General features: G+C 31.9%; 1 protein-coding gene across 1 annotated transcript in view; it reads right to left on the reverse strand.

Annotated features, from left to right (window-relative positions):
• Nucleotides 1–22943, reverse strand: part of LOC129234640 (para-nitrobenzyl esterase-like) — a 213782-nt gene that overhangs the window by 32018 nt on the left and 158821 nt on the right. The window contains 1 exon segment of the mRNA XM_054868676.1: nucleotides 3447–3732. Coding sequence (XP_054724651.1) covers nucleotides 3447–3732 — 286 coding nt within the window.

Consider the following 22943-nt stretch of genomic DNA (forward strand, 5'->3'; position numbering starts at 1 on the left):
CGCTGTTCGTTCAGCAATAGTATAAAGATGCTGAAATCGCCATTTTTGTGTTAGTTCTGAAGCTATGATTGTTTATCATTGCCACGGTATAACTTTTATACATGTGTAAATAAGCTCTGCTGCATATACATATAGGATATCTCTTGTCTCTTGAGTATTTATGAGTAACTTAATTTAAATACTACCTATTACCATGAAAAATGTCAATTAATCGCCTTTTTTATGACAATAGAGAAGAACCCGTTCAAATAGGCAGTTTAGGGCAAGATGACGGGCAGCAACGCGGGGCAAGATGACGAACTTGCTTATTGCCCGTGTTTCGGAATTTATTTAACTATGTTGTCAACTTTATTAAATTCCTGTAAACGCTGTGGGTTTGTCCACGCGACCTTGCGCTTCTCCTCTAAGGCTAAAGGACGCATTGAATCAATGGAGGTATCGTTCGAAAGCGGGCAACCAGGGGCTATTTATGAACTACTTGACCAAATGACTAGTTGAATGAATTAAACCAAGTAAAGAATCTCCTGCTCTGCTGATTACTGACAATCATTAATCTCACATAGCTTTGCAGGCCATCTTATATTGCAGTGAAAAAACATTATCATGGTTGGGTTGCCATTTCACACATCGCATCTTCTCTAGTTCATGATGCGTCATTTTCTGCCCATTAAAAGTCTACTATAGCCAAGCATGTAACAACTTTATGGTCATTCATCAAGGACAAACTATCACAGAAAAAAAATATTGGTGAGCTTTTGAGCACCGCTTACTTTAAAGCAGCTACAGTTGGAAATGCCGATAAAAGGTTTTAAAAATGAGGTATCGAGTCTCATAATTTCCTTGTTTTTAGCGGATTATGACGTTGTTGGCTCTGAAACTGAGAATAATAGTGCTAATCCTCAGACCTTGGGAGTAGAAAACCAACATATAAACCCTCCAGGCGAAGAAGAAGTTATGGCAAATGCTGATTCCGATACACCAAAAAAGCATGTTAGTGTTTTTGATTTCAATGTATTGCGTAAAGCAACACACTGCGAGAAAATAAAAACTGAAGCTCCAACATTCTTACAAGCGCACACCCAACAAAGAAATGTCAGAACAAGGAGCAAAGCGGAATAAAAAAAAAGAATTATTTAAAAAAACCAAAAAAAAAAAAAAAAAAACAGTGAAAATAAGCTCGTGAAGCTAAAAAGGGAGTAAAAAAAAAACTCAGATCAAGTTCCTGTAGGCATATGTCTATTACTGTGGGCCCGTATTCATGCCAAGCAATGCAGATGCATCAAATTCAAAGAAAAGTATTCTAAGATGCCTTGCTTGGGAAGTGGAATTTTGTGACCCTCCAATAGAAGAATGGATCCAGAGCTGTAAAAGCCAAGAGTGGTGGCATGAGGAATGTCCCAATCATGAAAATAGTATTTTTATTTGTGTCTATTGTTAGCTGCACAACTTAACACTTGAACGTAACGCTACAATGCATTACGCTTAATTTGATAGTAAGATGTAAAAACACAGTTATCATTTGTAAAACTAGGTAACATAATCAAAACATAAAATATGTTCAACCTTTTTCAACGTTGTCATCTTGCCCCAGTACTGGGGCAAGATGACGATTTGTTAAGGTTATGAAAAAATAAAAATATCCTCCGTTATTTTTATTTGAAAAAATAAATAGTAATATATTTAACACTACAAAGGACTACTCTAACAGCTCATGTAAAATTAATTTTACTATCCTTAAAAATAAATCAATAAACCACGAAAATTGTTAGCATAGTCATCTTGCCCCGGTCTCCCCTAGATCAAGGGTTTCCAAATGTTTTGTTCTGTAGACCGCTTCCGGAGTTCGTCACTTTCTTGTGAACTCCCTTTGTAGGACTCGTTCCAAAACGGTTTGGGCACTGTGATTATTAAACTCTAGCGTTCCAGAACAACGAATCAGATGGTTAAAATTGACCCCAAGGCTTTCTAAGACAACCAGATGTAAGCTAAAAATATGATAAAAAAATATAATGGTACGAATATGACATTTTTCAAACAGTGAGATGGCTCTTTTAATGTTTATTTTTTAAACACTCATAAACGGATCGATTTGACAGGAAGAACTGCAGACTAGAAAGTTAAAATTTAAAATAAAGGAGAACAGCTGAAGGGGAAAGCTGTGAAAATCCATAAAATAAGAAATAAACACTGTTTCAATCCTGACCATGACGTAGAGGGCTTTTCTATCTTGAATAATCTTGTGTTATTATTTTTTCATATTAATTAATAATATGTAAGTGGAAAGGAGTAAAATCTGTTTAGTGCACTTTGGCATTTTTAGACTTTTAAAATGTCTAAATTTCAGTTCAAATTTGCTTATATAGAACCAGGCTCGTGGACCCAATTTTTTTGTAGTTTGCATGGACCCCTGGCTGACTGTGGTGAACCCCTAGGGTCTATGAGGACCACTTTGGGAACCATTGAAATAGATAATGAAAACTTTAGCTTTTAATTTTCAATTTTATTATACTCACATCATTCCCATTAAAAGTCCGTTAAGATATTATTATTTTATGATTTATTTTAATAGTTATCAATATTAGGTTTTTTCTTTAATTTAATACGTTTTTGCTTCCAAGGTATTTTGCTTTGAATAAAACTTAGAATTTTATCAAGTTTTGATAATCATTGCATTTTCGAAAGTCATTATCAGTTAACGAAGGTCTTTATTAGTTGAAAGAACACAAATAAGAATAATCTATTGAAACTATTAGCGTATCTATGAATTTGTTAAATATGGTGGCTCTCAACCGGCACCATTTAAACCACCAGCACTCGTGGTCCACAGGCAGCTCATAAACATAATCCACTTTTCCCATTTTTTTTAATAGCGAATTGAGTGTCTTAATTAGTTACATTGTTACAAATTTGGAACCAAATGTTCAGAAATAATTGCAGGAAAATGGTTGAAAACTTTGCATTTTTTTGTACGTTATTTAAAAAAATAAATAAAATACTTTGTATGAGGCAGTGAGAATCAAAGGGATGTAAGTGGACATTTTCAAGTTTTGAGTAAAACGCGTTTGATTTTACGATCCTAGGTAAGCTTTCTTTGAAATTTTTTTCTAAATCATGCTGTATAAGCAGCACCTACCAGGGCTTCTAGTGCTAACTCTTGCCTTAAAACAGAGGTGAGGTGAATCTATTATTTGTACTGGTTATCTTCAAATTTTTAATTTTGGTACATATCTTTTATTGCTTCTTACTCCCTCATATGTGTTTTGGCAAGCGAGATACATCTTAATACGATGTGCGGCCCTTGTATTAAAAAAAAAAAAAAAAAAAAAAAAAAAACAGGGCACCTCTGGTTCACGCCAAAACTAAAAATGAAAATGTCTATCACTTCTTTTCTCTGCAGTTTTTTAAACAAATATTTATAAATAGATTTAAAAAAATCTGCAGCTTACCTAAATGTGGTTATGAACATTACGAAAACTACTAATCCTGTGACAACAATGACTGCTACAGCCAAAAGAAATTGTTGCCTTAAGCAGAAAACTCTATCTGAATCTAGTTGGCTGAATGAAGAATTGTGCTGATAAGCTTGATGACCGCAGTGGTGATGCGAGGATGATTCTTGTCCGTATTGAGACGCACCATTATCCATTTGACCATATGGACGATGAAGACTTTTTAGAAGAGATATTCGATCATCTTTCCCAGGGTTCTCCGTAGGAGGGGACATTGCTAAAGCTGGAAAAGAAATCAATTTTTAGAAATATTCTCAAAATTATTCGAATTTGCTACTTTAATTTACATACATAGTTTTACAAAATTAACTCGTTATTTCATCGTCTGAAAATATGTATGCCCTCCCCCCTCCCAAAAATAGCGCATGCATGATATATTTTGCTTATTAGAGCAAGCTGTAATGTCTGTGGCAGTTTATTTGTTTTTGTTTTAGTGCCAGGAATGTTTTTCTCGTTAATACTTTATCAGGTTTGCCAACCTTGTAGAAACAATTTTAAGGAGCATCTGCGGTCAGTTTGAGGAGCAATTTAGAATTTTGTGGAGCAGTTATGTGTTGTGTATGGAAATCAATGAAAATAACTAAAATCACCTATTTAAGAGCCATTGTCTGTAAGAATCAGGCAGTTTAAAGCATTTGTGATTGTTGACATTTTTAATTTTTTTTATTTTCACATATGTTGTTCCTTATCATAAATGTAATGTTTGTGCAAAATATGAGCTTTGTCTGCCTTACCGTTTTTGAGGAATTAAAGTTTTAAATTTAGGGGGCGTGGCACATTTTTGCTGGTTTTTCAAATTTTCAGATTTTAATGTGCTTGTTGCTTGAAGCGCCCTTATAATGACATGGATTTTTCAATTCCATATTACTATATGGTCTTCTTAGATACTGTTACAGCTGTCAAATTGGTGACACTACGAGGGCGACGCCCACAAACTTCGTTTAAAAATGACCGAAAATGAAGTTTTTTCTATATTCAAGGCCAATTTTCTCAAAGCGCCTTCATGATGACACCAACATTTTTAGATCATTTTCTAGCCACACTTACATACATCAAAAATATGTATCAAAATCGGCGTCACTATAAGGGCGCCAGAAGATATTGGAACTTTTAGTCGATAAATTTCACAAAAACACAAATATTTAAAATCTAACTACAACTGTCGCCCTCATAGCAGAGATCTGATACTACATTAGGTTGATAACCAACATGTTTGTCTAACATTTGCACACAAAAAAATCGGTGTCACTCCTATTATTTTTGGAAATGTAATCGTTCCAAGTTAGTACGTTATGGCGTTTTTTTTATATTTATTTATTTAATATTTTCACAGCCAGATTTTTTTTTGAACATATTTATTTTTAATTTAATACAAAGAAGTGTACCTTATAACATAAACAGCTTTGGGCAGCAAGAGAGTCTTTTTCTTAAATAGAAAATGCCCGTTTTGATATAGGTACCAGGTGGATCTATTGTGCATAACATGTCTAGACTATTATACCAATACTCGTCTTGTTTTTCCGGCCAAACAAATTTATTTATTCCAATTGTTCTTGACATGCATTTGACCTAAACTTGCAAATGGTCAACTTCTACATTTTTTCAGGGATACCATGTTTTCCCTTGCTTTAGTGCTACAAAATTAGCAGTTTTCAATAAGAGATGACCGTCTTTCTGAAATTGATTTGATTTGATTCTTAATGTTTTCTTCGTTTTGGTCTACGTTATCCTCAAATTCAGTTTCAGATTCTGAATGTTCGATTTCTTCAATATTCTCATTTGATGTATTGAAAATGCATTCGTTTTTTTGTTTCTTCCATCGAAAAAAAAGGGATAGGATTTGTTTCATAGTACAATACTCTGAAGCAACGAACAGTTTTTTTCCCCTTTACGAACTGCATTTCTCATATAGTGTGCAACTTGACAGGGATGTTGTTCTTTCCCAATATTTTCACCAATCGTAAATTGTTCTTATAAATACTCCTTCTGCTTTGAAGTGAACTTGAACTGAGCTCGTAAAGATAGGGCCCATCCAATTTCATTAAATTGAACTTTTGGCAATGCAGGGGTATTTATTAGTTGAAAATTTGAAGCATTTATATAAGATGTTTGTAAGAGCTTCTCTCTATACATCTTTCGTATAAAATCCATTTGCAAGTTGTAGTCAAATGTATGTCAAGAACAATTGGAATAAATAGATTTGTTTGGCCGAAAAAACAAGATGAGTATGGTTTGATAATCTAGACATATTATGCACAATACATCCGTGTGTACCTATATCAAAACGGGCATTTTCTATTCAAGGAAAAGACGTTGTTACTGCTCAAAGCTGTTTATGTTAAAAGATACACATTTTTGTATTAAACTAAAAATAAATATGTTCAAAAAAACTATCTGGGGGTGAAAAGATTAAATAAATAAATATTAAAAAACGCCATAACGTACCAACTTCGAACGATTATATTTCCAAAATTAATTGGAGTGACACCGATTTTTTTTGCGCAAATGTTAGACAAACATGTTGGTTATCACCCAAATTTAGTATCAGATCTCTGCTATGAGGGCGACAGTTGTAGTTAGATTTTAAATATTTGTGTTTTTGTGAAATTTATCGAATAAAAGTTCCAATATCTTTTGGCGCCCTTATAGTGACACCGATTTTGATACATATTTTTGATGTATGTAAGTGTGGCTAGAAAATGATCTAAAAATGTTGGGGTCATCATGAAGGCGCTTTGAGAAAAATTGGCCTTGAACATAGAAAAAAAATTCATTTTCGGTCATTTTTAAACGGAGTTTGTGGGCGTCGCCCTCGTAGTGTCACCGATTTGACAGCTGTAACAGTATCTAACAAGACCATATAGTAATATGGAATTAAAAAATCCATGTCATTATAAGGGCGCTTCAAGCAACAAGCACATTAAAATCTGCAAATTTGAAAAACCAGCAAAAATGTGCCGCGCCCCCTAAACAAAAAAAAAATTGTTTTCTCAAAAACGGAGAGTCAGACAAAGCTCAAATTTCGGATTTACATTACATTTATGATAAGGAACAACATATGTGAAAATAAAAAAAATTAAAAATTCCAACAATCACAACCTGCTTGATCCTTATAGACAATGGCTCTTAAAATTGTTTTAGAGCTTTAATAATCATTTTAATCACTGGTATAAAAACAATATTTTTAAATTGATAAAGCAGCTTTAAACACTATGTCAATCCTTGGGTATATATATATCTTTATCTTACCATATTTCGTGTTTGTTATGATAAAATAGCAAAATTTAAGCTTGAAAACGTAAGGCCGGAAAATGTGGAGCAAAAGAACTTCTTTGTAGAGCCGCGGAGTTTGACTATGATTGCGGAGCAACTCCGGAAGTTGCGGATCAGTTGGCAACCCTGCTTTATGCATACTATCTATGTACCCTTAAATAGTACTCTCTCTCCCTCCGATCTTCCTCATCCCTCTAAAAGAGTTCCTATTTCACTTGTAGATTTCAATGCCACTAATTTGAACAACTATGATTTTGTTTGCTTCACAGACGGCAGTAAGATCAATGAGAGAGTCGGACTAGCATTTGTTTTGTATCAGCATGAGATTGAGTTCTCCATTCATCAGTTCCGTATCAGTGACAACTGTTCCGTTTTCCAAGCCGAGCTCTTGTTTTTAAATCTCGCAGTGAAACACGTCTCGAATTTTCTTGGAGCTAAAGTACTGATTTGCAGTGACTCTCTTTCCTCTCTTTTTTCTCTTTTGAATGTCAGAAGTTTTGAAAAGCTCATTGTGGAAGTTCAAAGCATTATAAGCAATATTAATTCACACAATATTTGTGTCGATTTTACTCATGTGCGAGGCCACTCAGGAATTCGAGGAAATGAAAGAGCTGATGCTTTAGCAAAAGAGGCTACTCCTTTACCTTTTTCCTTAGATGTAGCTAATCCTCCCTCGTTCTGGAAACTGTTCTACTCTAAGAAAGCTACTAAGGATTGGAATTCAGAGTATCTGTCTTCAAATAAGGGAAAATGGACCAAGCGCTTCCTTCCTACTATTTTCTTTAGATTGAAACGGCAACATCTCAAAACTGATTTTTTTGTCACTCAGTTTCTTACTGGGCATGGTAATTTCAAAGAGTACTTGTATAAATTTAATATTTCTACTAGTAACGTGTGTGATTGTGGAAAGGATATTGAAAATCCAGAACACTTGTTGTTTCGTTGCAATCGTTTTAACCCCCAGAGAGAAATTCTTATGCGGGAGCTGAGGAAGTTGTCCGTTTCTTGGCCTCCTGTTCCTTCTGCTCTGGTTCAGATTGTCGAGACTTTTTCTCTTTTTAAACGTTTTATTCATTCAGTTGTTTGACCTTTTTGTGTGTGTGTGTGTTTTTTTTTCTCTATTCGTTGTTAATTGTTTGTATGTTGTGCTCATTTTATTTTGTGTATTTTGTACTGTTGTGTCTCTTACCTTCGGGCCCTATGTAATACTATGTGGTGCATAGGGAGTTTCTTTTTGTGTCTAATTAAAAAAAAAAAATCTATGTACGTACAAGTTAATGCAAGATATTTCGAGTAGTCTTTTACTACAACTAAACAAACAAAAAAATAGATGAAACAAAAAGTTTAACGTCCTGCAATTGTAATGAAGCACATATTTAAAAAAATGTAATATTGAGCATAATTGCAAAAACATGTATATTTATTACCTAGATAAACGCATTTCGGGGTTAGAAGGAATCATTTCTTCTGCAATAAAGTTTTGAGCTTTTAAAAATTATGGACTACGATGTAGTGTATATTACGCATTTGGGCAAAAGATCCATCGGGAATTTTAAGAGAGTGTTAAACATTTTATTTCTTGCGTATCCCATGATTTGAAATTACGAAACTAATCTAATGTAATGCTTGAGCACAGAATAATTTGCAATTCTGCTCAAAAGTAGATTCCATATAAAAAATAATTTTCGTTTATAATGCGGCATGTTATTTATTTATTTTAAAAACTAGTGGTACCCGCACGGCTTCGCCCGTAATAGCAAATTAAAAGGTCTTTTGGTTCGCCTGTATATTTACAAATGATGTGTGGTGAATTTTCTCGCCACTTGGCTTGTGCCCACGTTACGGTTACACGTTATGATAATTTCGTATCTCGCCAATTGGCTTGTGCCCATGTTACGGTTCCACGTTATGATAATTTCGTAATTTATTCGTCCATCTTATGATATTTTTTTTCTTAAAATTGGAATAGAAAAAGAACAAAATCGAATTTTCGAAAAATCGCTTCGAGGTGCTACATACTAACTTTGTGCCAAATTTCATGAAAATCGGCCCGAACGGTTTAGGCGCTATGCGCGTCACAGACATCCTACAGACATCCTACAGATATCCTACAGACATCCTCCGGACAGAGAGACATTCAGCTTTATTATTAGTAAAGATTAATGAGCGACGTTAAAAATGACGCTATGCACTTTTTAAAATTCTTTTAAAATTCAATTTGCTCTTATTTCAAAACATTACCACTGATCTATTAAAAATACTGACATTCATCTATTTGGCAGGAGTTTCAGCTATACGACGTGCAACATATTTCTCATTAAAAAAAATAGCAATAAGAAAAAAAGAAAAGAAAAAGATAATGCAGAAACCGAACGGAAGTGAAGAATATAACGATTTGGTCATGGTTTAAAAACAAGAGCATCCTATTTTATGGAGCAAGAAGAATATTAGATCTGGAATTTACGATCTCTTTCAAACGATAAAAGTTCCGTTTTTGAGAAAATGAGAATCTTCAGCACTTGTTTATTACCATCAAAAGACATTAATAAGGCTGAAATAAGATTACAGCGTACATTCATAACTTGGAGCTCGTTTTCCGTAACATAATCGATTAATGCGTAATTGTTCATGTTTCCTCCCGTTTTTTCATGTTGCATATGATCTTTGTGTTATTATTTTTTTTTTCTTTTCAGAACCGCTGATTTTTGAAATTACAGTTATATAAGCTAAACTCCGTTAATGAAAGTCAAGTGAGAGAAAATATAGCAAGAGTCAGTAAAGAAGCTTTTAGCCTTCTTTTAAAAGGTGATAATTATTATTTTTTATGTAGAGAAAAAGGTGTTACTGTATGACTGAAGTGTAATATAATCCCCACGAGACTAAGAGATCATCAAACATAATCTTTTTCTTCTGCTTCTAAGTTTCAATAAAGACCGAATAAAGTAAATTTTCCATAAAAAAAGTTTAACATTAATTGAAGCAGTGAGAAGCAAAGGGATATTAATGCTAAAACTTCAAAATTTGGAGTAAACCAGTACAAATTGTGGAGAATCTTTCCTCTGCTTCGGGGCATGATATAGTAAATGAAGCCCTGATAGGTTCTGCTATAGGTCATGATTTATAAAAAATTAATGAAAGCCTACCTACGACAAGAATGTAAAATTCGTTTTACTGAGCCTTTTAAAAAGTCCACATACATACATCCGTTGCTTCTCACTGCCTCAATTTGCCTTTCGGCTTCTAAAGCTTAACTTCTAGTAAATGTCATTTCTTTCATTTTATTACATTCTTTGTAGAAATTTATAAAAATATACTCAATTTTTTTCTCATATCGAGAAACTTACGTTGTAGCGGATTACATTTTTACGTTCCATGCCATTTAATTTTACATGGTTGTAAGGTTTAAATTTTGTTTTCAGGAACAACGGTTATATTTTTACTGACTTCTGTAAATCCCGTGTTATACGTCAATGAAACACGGGGATTTTTCTATGCTTTTAACAACAACAACAAAAAGGCATGGCCATTTAAAGAAATATAAAGGAAGCCTTTTACTTACTGTTTTACATTTAGTGGTATTTGTGAATTTTAATGCATTTAATTTACTAAAATACTGAACTATTTTAATCATCTGTACTGTGTACAGTAAAATAGCCTAAAAAACTCTGGCGCGGTATGATCAATCGGATGTTAAAGCCCGGATATAATCAAATACTACATCTGTAAATAACTGGTAATATTTTCACGAGCGGCTCAGAGACCGGTGCAGAGGTAGCACCTGTCAATCATGCTGCACGTTGGCAGAACCGAGTTCTTTACCTTAAAATTACTAGAGCAGGAAGAAAGGAAGTGTTTAAATATATTTAGGTAAGAAGAATGTATTTTATATCAAGTTTCATTAAATTTGAATTATTCGTTTAACTTCTGCAACATTTACTTTCTTGCGTTATAATAAGTTTTAAATGATATTTCAGTGAATTTCTGGAAAGGTAACTTTTTACGTTTCATTTATCGTTTACTGATTGCAGTTACTTGCTGTTTGTTTTTGTTAATCAGAGCAAAGTGTGCAATTTTTCAAATTGTACAAATAACATAAGTAACCAAGTTAAATATTTCATGACGTGATAAAGCATGACAATTCTTAGGTATAAAATGATAAAAAGAAAGAGAAAGAGGATGTGGATGCCAAATAAGTAATAAAAGAATATGCATGGTTATCTACAGCAAGTACATACATACGTTTTGTTTCAGTAAAACAAGTTCAGAAGAAGTAAGGAAGCTATTTTAAGTGAGTTTTTCAAGTATTTAATAATTTGTTTCCTTCTTCATTAAGTATATTTTTTTCTCTATGCGATGCAGACGTTAAATGCCCACATTGCCCAGCCAGTAAGAGCGCTTTAAACTAGCTTAAAAGGTCACCCATCAGCCCGAGATACAAGACTGTTAAATGTCAGCATTATGTAATGTATTAACTAGTAAAACTACAATTATAATTATTCGACAAAAAAAAAAACAAAACGCTTTAACTAATCTAACTTTGATATGAAAGAAAATCGTATGTAGCAGCTAATTCGTTTTAGACGTTAGCGAGTTTAAGGTTTGAGTTTTTTTTTTTTTTTTGCCAAAAAGTAATCTTTATGTACTTTCAGTTTTTCCTTAATGTCAGAAACCATACATTTGATAAATATTCGCACGAATCGCGGCGTACACTTGAACACCATTCCTTTCAATGGGGCTAAAGAATGTCTTATGTATTTTTCAAGAGGAATTCTACATAAAGTAGAAGACGAATGATTTTTAAATCTACTTTGCTTTTGGAGAAAATTCCTTTGAATAGCATGGAATGGCATCTATTATCATAAACGATAGAAAGTCAAACTTTTGATAAAGAGTTCAATATCATATCAGAATGGAAAATGTAGTCTACTGTAAAAATGGATTTCTTGGAAAGGGAAGCATTATGCAGCACAAAACTGAAAACGAGCTGTTTAATATTGAAAACCTCTTTTATTTTATTTCTGGTGAATCCCATTTCTAAGGATATATTTTCTGCGGATTTGTACTTTGAACTGCTGCATTGAACGTATATTTCCGGTTCGTATTTCAGCATCGCTATTTATGATCTGATTTTATTAAATCAATTGTTTTTTTATACAGCAAGGAAAAATGAAACTGAAATGTAAAAGATAGTGAAGAGAAATTTCATTTGCCATAAAGCACGGATGGTTTTGAAACATGATCAATTCCCCAAGAAAATAATGATATGTTTTTGTGTGTTTTCAACAGCATTTCTGCAGTTTAAGCTTTTATAGTTTATCAAGAGAAGATTTCTGATTTCATGAGTGTTTATTCAAAAAAAAAAAAAAAAATGAAGAAAAAATTTGAAATGTATACCAGCAGTCAAATATGTTTTTCCTTAAGTAGTTCAGTGCTCTCACATAATTTATATTTTTCCATTAAAACTTTACATTTTGATCCGGAACAAATTTTGTAAACGATGCAATACTGAAGCGTGAAATAGGTTATGCTCTATTTTAATGCAATAAGAATAGAAATATTTAACTATACTGAAAAAACGATTCAGAAACGTTCCTGGAAAATAATGGGGGGCTGATATCCCCAATTTCTGCCAGCAACATATCTTGCAAAATCCAGGAATATTTTCCGCTAAAATTCAGTAACTTTTCTAAAGTTATCCTGGAAGCCTCCTGAGAAATTCAGAAAGTCAGTCGTGTGTCTGGAAAATTAAAATAAACTTAGGAATGCATAATATAATAGCTCGGCATTTTCCTGATTTATCAAGAAAGTTCTACGAGAATTACTACTAATGCGGCCGAAGCCAAGCGAGAATTGCAAGTAAGTGACGAGAATTTTACCCGCCTTCAATTCTTGCAAAGCAATGTAGTCCAAACTCATTCGTTCCCTTTGGAAGCTTAATTTGCATGGACGGGCAGTGATTGACCTGAAGCCGATACAATTTGTGAATACGCTCAGTTAATCTTTAAACTGGGAGCTAAAAATATTTTTCAAAACAGTGAAAAGTCTGCATTCGTGTGACTTGTAGTAATTCAGGAAGCTTTTTGACAATGATACTTGATTTTTCCCAGAAGTGGGTAAAAACCATTAAAATCCCAAAACGTACAACGAAAATACCCAGTAACGCATCGGACCTATTTACAGTGTATATCTGAAAAGTGATTTGAAAGATGTCTATTCTTTATTTCATTTTTTAAAGAGTTTGAAAATAATATGTTTTGCTTTAGAAAATAATTGTGTAAATGATTTTACTGATATAAAAATCTCTCCTGCAGGTTATCGCAAAATAAAAGTATATTTTTCTCCAATATATTACTTTATACTTCTTCGAAAAACTTATTAAGTCTCAAAAGAAAATCATGTTTCAATCAAAAATGTTTATTTTGATTTTGCTTTCAGTTATAGTTTCTTAGCATAAAAAATACGTATTTTAACTGAAGTTATCAGTCAATATGCTTCTGTATTCAAAGTCTGCAGTCTGTTTTTTTTTCCTATGCAAAGGGAAATAAAAATCATGTCTTCTCTCTTTGAAATGTGGTTTAAGTAATGAGAATATTGCATGCGCTTTTGAGAAAATACATAATAGAAAAATGAAAGAAATCTCGTCTTTCTCGCTTGGCAAAAGTTGACCCCATTTTGTCATTTTTGAAGAAAAATATTATGCTGAGACTAAACATGAAATACCTGTACGAAAAAAATTGCTCAAGAAAGGAACTTTTAGCAAAAAAAAACCACTGTTTTTCTCTTTTCACTCTTCATAAAGGCTAAGTAACTGTTAGAATTCAAGAAATAATTATGCCTTTTCGTTTGAATATGATAGAATAAAATGCAAAGAATGAAGTATGACAACGTTTGAAGAATACAAAAGAATGGTTGAAGGAAAAACTTAAAATTCTACGAACAGGTATTAATATTTCCGTCACTAGAACACGATTACTTAATCACATCTAAAACTAAGATTGAGTAACCGCTCATACGTCATTTAGACAGATTGTCGTTCTATGGCTAATACTTGTGGGCACTTCATCTTTCAACAGAACACCGTGACATGACCATGTTTTTCACTAAAGCTATCGGTATATTATTAGTTTCTTTGTTTCAGAAGAGGAGAATATCATACGAAAGAAAAATAAAACTAAAAGACATGGCGAAAAAGCTGTTGTATGAAAATGATAACTCAGAACGTGCTTATTAAATTTCTATATTAGACAATGTATTTTGAAATTCTATCAAGTTAATAAAGTAGGGGAATGTGGGGCAAAGTAAACTGGTTAAGATCACTTTATTTTTTTAATAGGAACATATTGTATTTTTTTTCCAAAATTTGCAGTTCATAAAGACGGAACAATGTATTTTATAATAAAACTTGCGCTGAAACATTATTATTTTTATTTTTGGCAATAACTTTGCACTTCGAACAAAATGTGGAAACTTTTCACTTTTTTTTTATTATTATTATTTTATTTATTTATTATTTTTTTTTGAATAAAAAAATCATATTTTTTATTTAATTATTTAAGATATTTTTAATCAAAATGAATGAGTAAATAAAAAAATAAATGAATTAATAAAAAGAATTGGAAAAAATAAACAAATAAAAAATACATTAATTAATTAATATACAATAAAAAATAAATGATTAAATTAAATAGTGAGTGAATAAGAAAATTAGTGAATGTGTAAATGAATAAATTAGAAAATTATTAAATGAAGAAAAATAAATGAAATAATTAATAAATAAATACTCAAGATTTGATAAAGGATTCAATACAAATTTCATCCCCAACTTACGCCGCATGCACTTGAGTAACTCTTCAAATAATTTAAAACACAAGTATGCTTAATATTAAACAAATAATTGCTGCACCGAATATCAGTAGATCTCAATTAATATTTCAAACGTTAATAACAACAACTTTATCATTTAATAAAAAATAAAAATAAAAAATAAATAAAAACATAAATTTTCACTTACAACAAAATATTACAATATGAGTATCAGTTTTTGAAAATTGCTTTTATTATCATATATTGTTATTTTCAGAGGTAAATTTTTCTTGACTGGAATATGCTACATGTGTTACTACATAGTTAAGATATTTCCAGACAGGTGGCGCTAAAAGCGGAGTAAATATTTTTCCATTTCACTTTGCCCCACATTCCCCTACTAGTCAAAACTTAAACAATATTCATTTGTCAGCGCAACAGCATTGCACATATTTTCAAACATTATTATGCTATTTTCCAAATTTCTTTCACCGGCAGAAAACATGAAAGCAGACGTTCCTGATTTGCAATGCTTCTAATGACTATTTGGATGTAACATACACTTCTAAGAAATACATGTACTTTAAACATTTAGGTATGTTCTCCAATTTTTAATTCTCCTAATATGTTGCTGTCATACGTTTCTTCGAAATAAGTAGCTATATTTCTCACTAATACATATTTTTCATATTAGTCTACATTTTCTCGGTTGTCTTAATCCAGGATTTTGTTTTTCGAAATTTATTAATTAAAAATTGATTTAAAAATTAAATCAATTTTCATTTTAAACAGTTGTTTTGTATTTGCAACTCATTCAGTTTTAGAAGTTATTTTATCTAAGCATTTAAAAGTAAGAAGTTTCAGAAAAAAGGTTTAACAAGAATCATTTGCCATTAAGTTGAACTAATTCCTAAATAAGATTAACCAAAGTCCACTTACCGTTGGAATTTTATTGAATAACGTTAGAAATAAATAATTTAAGGACTTTAAATTTTTGGACATTTACCCCCGTTTCTAACGTATTTTCTTATTGTTAAAAAGGTGATTAAAAATATGAACAATTAAAAAGGACTTTAAATTGTGATGTGATTATATATTAAATATTTATAACCTGTTTAACGTGTATGGGTAAACTGTGCATGGTGGTTGTGAAAAAAACGTGCGCTTAACAGTAAGTTACCGCCCCTAAGCCAGGGCAAAGAGGGAACTACATGCAATATACCTGGCAGTCTGGTTATCACATCCAGAGGTTGCAGTTTCGTTCATGTTAGAATTCTTCAATCTGGATTAGTGAACAACCGAGCTGGAGGCAGATGTCTAAATGCTGAGAGTTCCAACAAGCAGGTAGACAAAGTAAATGTATTTTACCAACAAGTGTCCGCAGCATGGTGTGGTTCGGCGAATGAATTGAAGGCAAATCTTCGGAATGTAGCAGTAAGCCCCTATGACAGGGCTAATGCAGAACTACATGCAGTATACAGTCCAGACTGATGAGCTTTAGTAAGAATGAAATTGCAGTCTCTGGATGTGATAAACGGACCGTCTGATATATTGCATGTAGTGGGAGTTGTTCAAAGAGCCAATTCAACACATGTTAGGTTTATAGCATATTACGTTGTTAGCGGGTATTAATGTACGAATGTCGTAGATATCATTCGGAGTTACTTGTTTTTACTACTGATGCAGCTTGGGCTAATAACCAAAAAGAAAAAAACAAAGAAAATAAAAAGACTTCTTCTATTTTACAATGTTAGGAACTTAGCTGCTTAAAAGTTTAAGTCATCGCGATAGAAGTTAAATTGCACATTAAAGTAAATTTAACGGCACATATTTTACTAGTTTCTTCAAGGAAACATATCGCTTTCACTAATTAAAACACTATTAATAGTAAAGAAATAAAGACCTTCATTCAGAGAAGTAAATGCTAATCAGCAACGTTTTAACGTACAAAATTAATATATTACTGCCTGTAACCAAAACACTTCACTTCAACAGCAATATTCATTTGATTACATTCGGCAGCTTCAATTAAAATCTGCTAATTTTGTGCGGTAAAACATTGTTGATTACCATTTACTATTAATATTTTTTAACGTTTTTTAACTTATTTAAGATTAGTACTTACGCCTAGTTATGAAACACGATAAATGTTTACAGCATATTAATATTAAATAAAATTATTTCATTTGAAGTAATTTTTAAACCTCACTAAACACTACTGATTTTAAAAATGAATTTTCCTCTCTAATGCTTTTTTTTTTTTTTTTTGCATTATATGCCAATAAAACAGTGTTAGCATTTGTAATTAAAGCCACTCTGAAGACAAATCTGAACTTGGTAAACTGTCGTGCACAATTTATTTCTTCCTATTTCATAATTTATAAAAATGTATTTTCCACTATAATGCTTTGTTTTCCATTAGTGTCAGTAAAACAGCGTTAGTACTTGTAATTATAAATAATCTGAAATTATATCTAAATTTAGTAAGCCGCCCAATACTATTTACTTATTTCCGCGCAACTAATTACCATAAATTATTTATGAATGCTGGAAGCAGCTGATACACCACTCTCTCTGTCTGCTTTCCTGATGTGAATTAGCTCCAAAACTCTGAATAAATATGTAATCAAGGAAGTCCCTTCCAATGCACCTCCAGGTCATCTAAAAGCTCGGACGTGATTACCGCTAAACAGTGCCGCCCGGATGACTACGAGTGATGGAAAATTCGAAATACTGCTTGATGAGATTGGTTCAGATAACCTGTAAGCTTGTCTGCAGAAATTACTTTGCAGATGAAGATTCTGCTTCATGATTCGAATTCATGACTTTCGCAAAACAAAGAGTTTAAAGCCAGATAGTCAATGGTGAATGTGTTTTATAACTCTTAAGCAAAAATCTGAAAATAAACAAAATTTTTTTGTTGTGAAACATTGGATATAGTTTTTTGTATTTGTAAGTATGCGATTTTTTTAACTGATTTTCAGAGAAAGCGCATAAGTGTAAATTCGAATTCAAATTATGCAGTGGTTTATTTAGTTTTTTACAAAATAGTTTAAATATGCAGCCCACTTCAATTTAAGCTTTATAAAAACTCTAGAGTACGGAAATCTGGTAATGCAGCTATAAATATTGTACTTAATGTTTATACTTTTGTTATTAACATTTTCCATGCTTCCATCACATAATTTTTGTTTAATTTGAGCTTTTTTTTTCCCTTGTTAGCTGTTTTTTATGTACAACTTGCAAGTTTTGCTATATTTTTTTCATAATTAAAAAAGAGATGGAATGTTTTAATGCATTGTAAAAAATAGAAATATATGTGAAACATAAAATGTAATAAAAAAAAAAGAAGAAACTGCATGCTAGAGGAATAATATTAAAATCAAAATCTCAAATAGAAAGAGAGGGAGATTGATAGAGTGAAGTGAATTAAAAGATATTTTAATTCCCGCTTGACAGCAGGAATTAAAAACTCGATTTTAAAAAGTATATTTTAAATAATAGCGAAAATGAGACTTGTTTGTTGATTTTTCGCTAAAAATGAAAAACAAAAAACCTTTAAAAGTATACCTTGCACTTTAAATTTGATGACATTTTAAGATGATAGGGAATACCCGCAAAATACACAGTTGAGAAATAATGAATATTATACTACGATTTACTATGTTTAAACACACAAAGTTTTTCTTTGTTCAAATTTTAATGTAACAACACAACTAAAATTTAGAATCCTGCACAAATGAATTAAAATTTTATATTTATTTAAATTTGCTTCAGAATTTAGCTAAAGAAAAATAGTAATTCAAATACGTAACTTTATGACCTGAAGAGGAATCGATCCCATGAGCTTAACGTTTTTAGCAGGACGTTCTTTCCAACACAGCTAATGGGTTTCCAACTTGGCATGCTACACAGTAACGCAATGCTTTTACGCATTGCTTTAGTCTTCAGCAAAGCAACAAAATCTATTGAAAACGATGCCTATATATATATATATATATATATATATATATATATATATATATATATATATATATGCTCTTTTTATCTTTGCGAAGTCTTGTAGTCTAGTGCAAAAATGAAGTATCTCCAGGATACGAGAGCGTCTTAAAACTTCGGAAGAATTCCGGGCATCCTGGAGAGCAGCAAAGTCCCAGAGGTTCCCGCCATCCATGTCGACTCCCTAAACTCACAAAATGCAGCGAGGGGAGTCTACCAGCCTAAATCGATGTAAATGAAATTGAAGAAAGTCATGTCTTTTAAGCAGTCGGAGAGAAGATACACCAATAGTTCTAAGAGAACCCTGGGAATACAAGATAAAAAAAGGCTCTCCCAACATTTGTCAAGATTTTGATAAGAATCAGAAGCTGTTATTGAAGTCGTTGTTTTTTCTGCTCCAAGGGTCAGAAATAAAAAATATCTGACCCACAAGAACGATTTTGTGCAACATTTTACTTTTTAGGAAAATATTAAAGCATTTTTTTTCTAGTGCCTGTATCTGTAATGCACGCGTCGCAATTACAGCGCAGTGATCGTTGTGGAAACGCCAGAATGTCTTTTTCCGTTGTTGTTGCAATGCGTGCACTAAATTGAGGAAAAATGGGGAGTTTTAGCGAAACTTAAGCTTGAGCTCATAACAGTCTTAAGATCGAAGAGTAACCCAGGTAATGTAAAAAATAATTATTATTCCTAATTTCGTAATGGGTGTCTACTGTAAAAAAACAAATAATATTAATAGTTTATTAATGTATTGACTTGATGCAATTAAATGCAGGTAGTACCAGATAGGCGAGACAGTTATCCAACATAAAACATGAATAAATAAATAACATCCAAGACTAAAGCGAAGAAACTTTAATTTGAACACGCAACTTTCAAAAGAATCTAAGCATGTGCATTCAATAGTACTCTGGCAAGAAATTATATCTTAGTGTAAATATTATCACGAAAATGCTTAAAAAATCCTCTTTTGCACGAATCAACCTAAAACTCAAGAATTTTAAACATAATTCCAAGAACTCAAGATTGCTATTAAAAATCCAACCCCTGCCATCCTTGTTAGATTTACAATCCACTACCTATACAAACCTATGAAAAGAAAAAAAAATGTAACCCAACATCGTCTTTGTACGGTAATTCATTATTTATTTTGACCTACAATATAACAATACAAACATGTCTTGATAATATTTTATAACAGGGAAAAAAATGTATTATAAGATGAAGAGAAATCACTCTAAGCTAATTCTTGTAGCTGAGTGAAATCCTCCCATCGATCGAAAACATGCATAAACTACGAAACGTTGGAGCATACACAAAATGTGATGCATTAACTGTTTTTTTTCCTCGATAGCTGTAATTTCCCCTCCCAAAACTCCAGCCTTTATCTCCTTCATTGGGAACCTGACAGATGTTTGTGAAAGGTCCTGCCTTAATCAATTTGTGTCTTTCAAAATTCGGATGTTATCGATGGAAACGGGGAGGAGCACAGAGCTTGTTTATTGAACTGTTGCTGTGTACATTATTTCGCATATTTTTCTGCACTTTCTTTTCAATCTATTTCGGAGAAAAAAAAATCAGAAATGTTTTTATTAAGTATTCATTCATCATTCATTTTATTTTCTAATGCTATTCAAAGCTTCAGAAAAAAAAAAAAAAAACGCTCCAAGTGCTATTTTTTTTTTTTTTTTCAAATCAAGCACGCATTCACTAAAAAGAACAACAAAGGAATTGCTTCATGTTTCTCCAAAACATACTTTGAGTTTTTTAAACCTTCTTTCATTAAATTTATTTTTAAAAATATATAAACAAATGATAGAAGGCATAATGTATTGTAAAATATAAAAATCAAAATAAGAAAAAGTTAAAAGTGCATTAAACATTTGAACTATTATGAACAACTTTTGAAACTAGGACATTTAGATGAGTGTCCGTTGGCCAGTATGGGGATCTGCTAATATCGTTTGGAAAAACAGTAGAATTTCGACAAACTTTTTTTTTCGTGTATCGTTTTTCGAAAGATCTCGCATTTCATTCCCAATCTTCACTTTTTTATTTGAACAATTTTTTCTTCAAACGTGAAGTTAATTTTCATGTTAGCTCATAGAGGTAAATTTATGTGTTTTAATGAACACTGAAATAGTATCTTTCTAACTATCTTGTGGATAACAGCTCTTGCCGAAGAATGGACAGTTTTTTTTAATCTGGTTATTTTAAGGATATTTTTTAGCAATTAAAAATACTGAACAATTTCGCCGATGATCAAGAAGTTCAATCCTTGTGTTTAATACACTGTTTTCTTTTAGTTCCAAACATTTGAGAAAATAACAAACAACCAGATTTCTTTTAGTTTTGCAGCGTTTCAAGAAATAGACGAGAAATATCAATACAAATTTAAATGCAGTTTCTGCTACTCTCAATTGTGGAAAAAGTGATTTGATCAAATTAATTAAATTAACTAAATTCAATGCGCAACAACAATCTGGTAATTCATTTATATTTGACGTATGTGACAACTGAAGAAATTTTTATTCCACAAAAAATAGCTTTTAATTATCCATTTTTGTTTCTCGCCACAATTAGTAGATGCGATAATTCTTTTGGAAGTTTTTTTTTTTAAACTATTGAATGTGATTTGTTTATTTATTTATTTTTACTAGCTTTTACCCGTGGCTTCGCTCACGTTGATGTAGTTTTTTCAAACGATTGAAGTTTATGGTCAACAGAAGCAGAGGTCAAATAGTTACGAAAAAATAATTTGTCCCCAGTTTCGCCGACATTTCAAATGACCTCCCCACTTTAATGTATCAAAAGGTACGATGAAACTAAAAATCAGGGGGGGGGGGTAAATGAAATGTCGGCGAAACTGGGAAGACACCCAAAAAAAAAAAACACACACACACACACACAACATAAATCAGGAAAACGTTCAGGAGTTGTAAAAAAGTTAGTTTGGGTAATTCTCAAAAAATTCAATTCGAGTGAGGTCAACAATTCTTAAATAAAGTCAAACATTTCCCTAAGAATCCCGCTCCCCTTCAAATGATGTCCAGCGCTGCACCGGCTATCTAAATTATTGTATAGCTTCTTACCGGACAAATCGTCCCAAAATAGGGTCAACGGTCACTACACTTCCTGATTCTAATAATGTCCCTTTAAAATAAGAACATCAAACCTTTAAAACCCTCATCAGAAGGAAATCAACTGTTTCTAAATAACTTAAATGGTCCTGATTAAAATACCAGAAAGTTCACAGTAAAAATACCATAAAATCAGAGTAAGAACAACAGTTTTTTTTAAAGTTCCCTTTTAAATGAGGACAATAGTACAAAAAACTTCTCATTTCGGAAAGAGAAACTTGAGAATGGTGATATCAACGTTTTCAAATAACATCTCCCTGTGAAGATCTCTGTCGTGATTGATTCCAAAAATCTTCATAAGTACAGTTCCGATAGCATAAAACAAATTTTAAAAAAAGAACATTGTTCTCCATTGTCACCATTAAAGTATGGACATTAACTCCTCAAAATCCTAATTAACATCCTTAATCCTTAAAAACACACACAAAAAAAGAAAAAAGGAAATTAAAAGCTTCATAAAAATTAAAAATAATTCGCCAATGCTCTAACGTAGTCACCTGGTGAGACTGGAGATAAAAAATGGATTTCGCGAATTAATTTACATTTTAATAGTAGTTTTAATGTTATTTGAGCGTGTTGTTTCACTAATTTGGTGGATTAATTTTAACTTCAATACCTTATACATAGTATTTAATGATATTTTTACCAAAATTAATTTGGCGAATTTTTTACATTTTAATGCATCTTTTGCAATGGTTATAGTGAAAGGATTTTTGAACACTTATCCCAATCACGTTATAATAACTCTACCTATCGCGTTAATTTTATAAATGTTATTTTGTATAATTTTGTTTTCTATTTTTGAAATTAAAAGCAGCGTAAAATGTAAAAAAATAAATCCAAATCCATTATTTATCGCTAAGAACCACAGAACCATACATTCGCCAGAGACTTGCCAAGTTTATAAAACTGCGTAAAATGTTGGCTCAATCTATATATTTATAGGATATGATTTTTAATTTCGAAAAGATGATGCTATAAAGAAAATGCTTTGCATGTATTTGTCCGTTCCTGGCGAAAAATAAATCTTTTTTCGACAGTAACTGGGGGTAGGGTGCAGACTCTATTTAATAACTTTCTTTACTTAGTTGAAATATTATTGTACGCAGAAAAAATACCCGGCGTTGCCTGGGTCTGTATGAGAAACAATCGCTAATTTTATTCGTTTCCTTCTGTAACTGAAATAACTCAAAACACACCGCTTTGACGTTATTGAAAA

Source organism: Uloborus diversus, chromosome 1, assembly GCF_026930045.1.
Source record: "Uloborus diversus isolate 005 chromosome 1, Udiv.v.3.1, whole genome shotgun sequence".
Taxonomy (NCBI): domain Eukaryota; kingdom Metazoa; phylum Arthropoda; class Arachnida; order Araneae; family Uloboridae; genus Uloborus; species Uloborus diversus.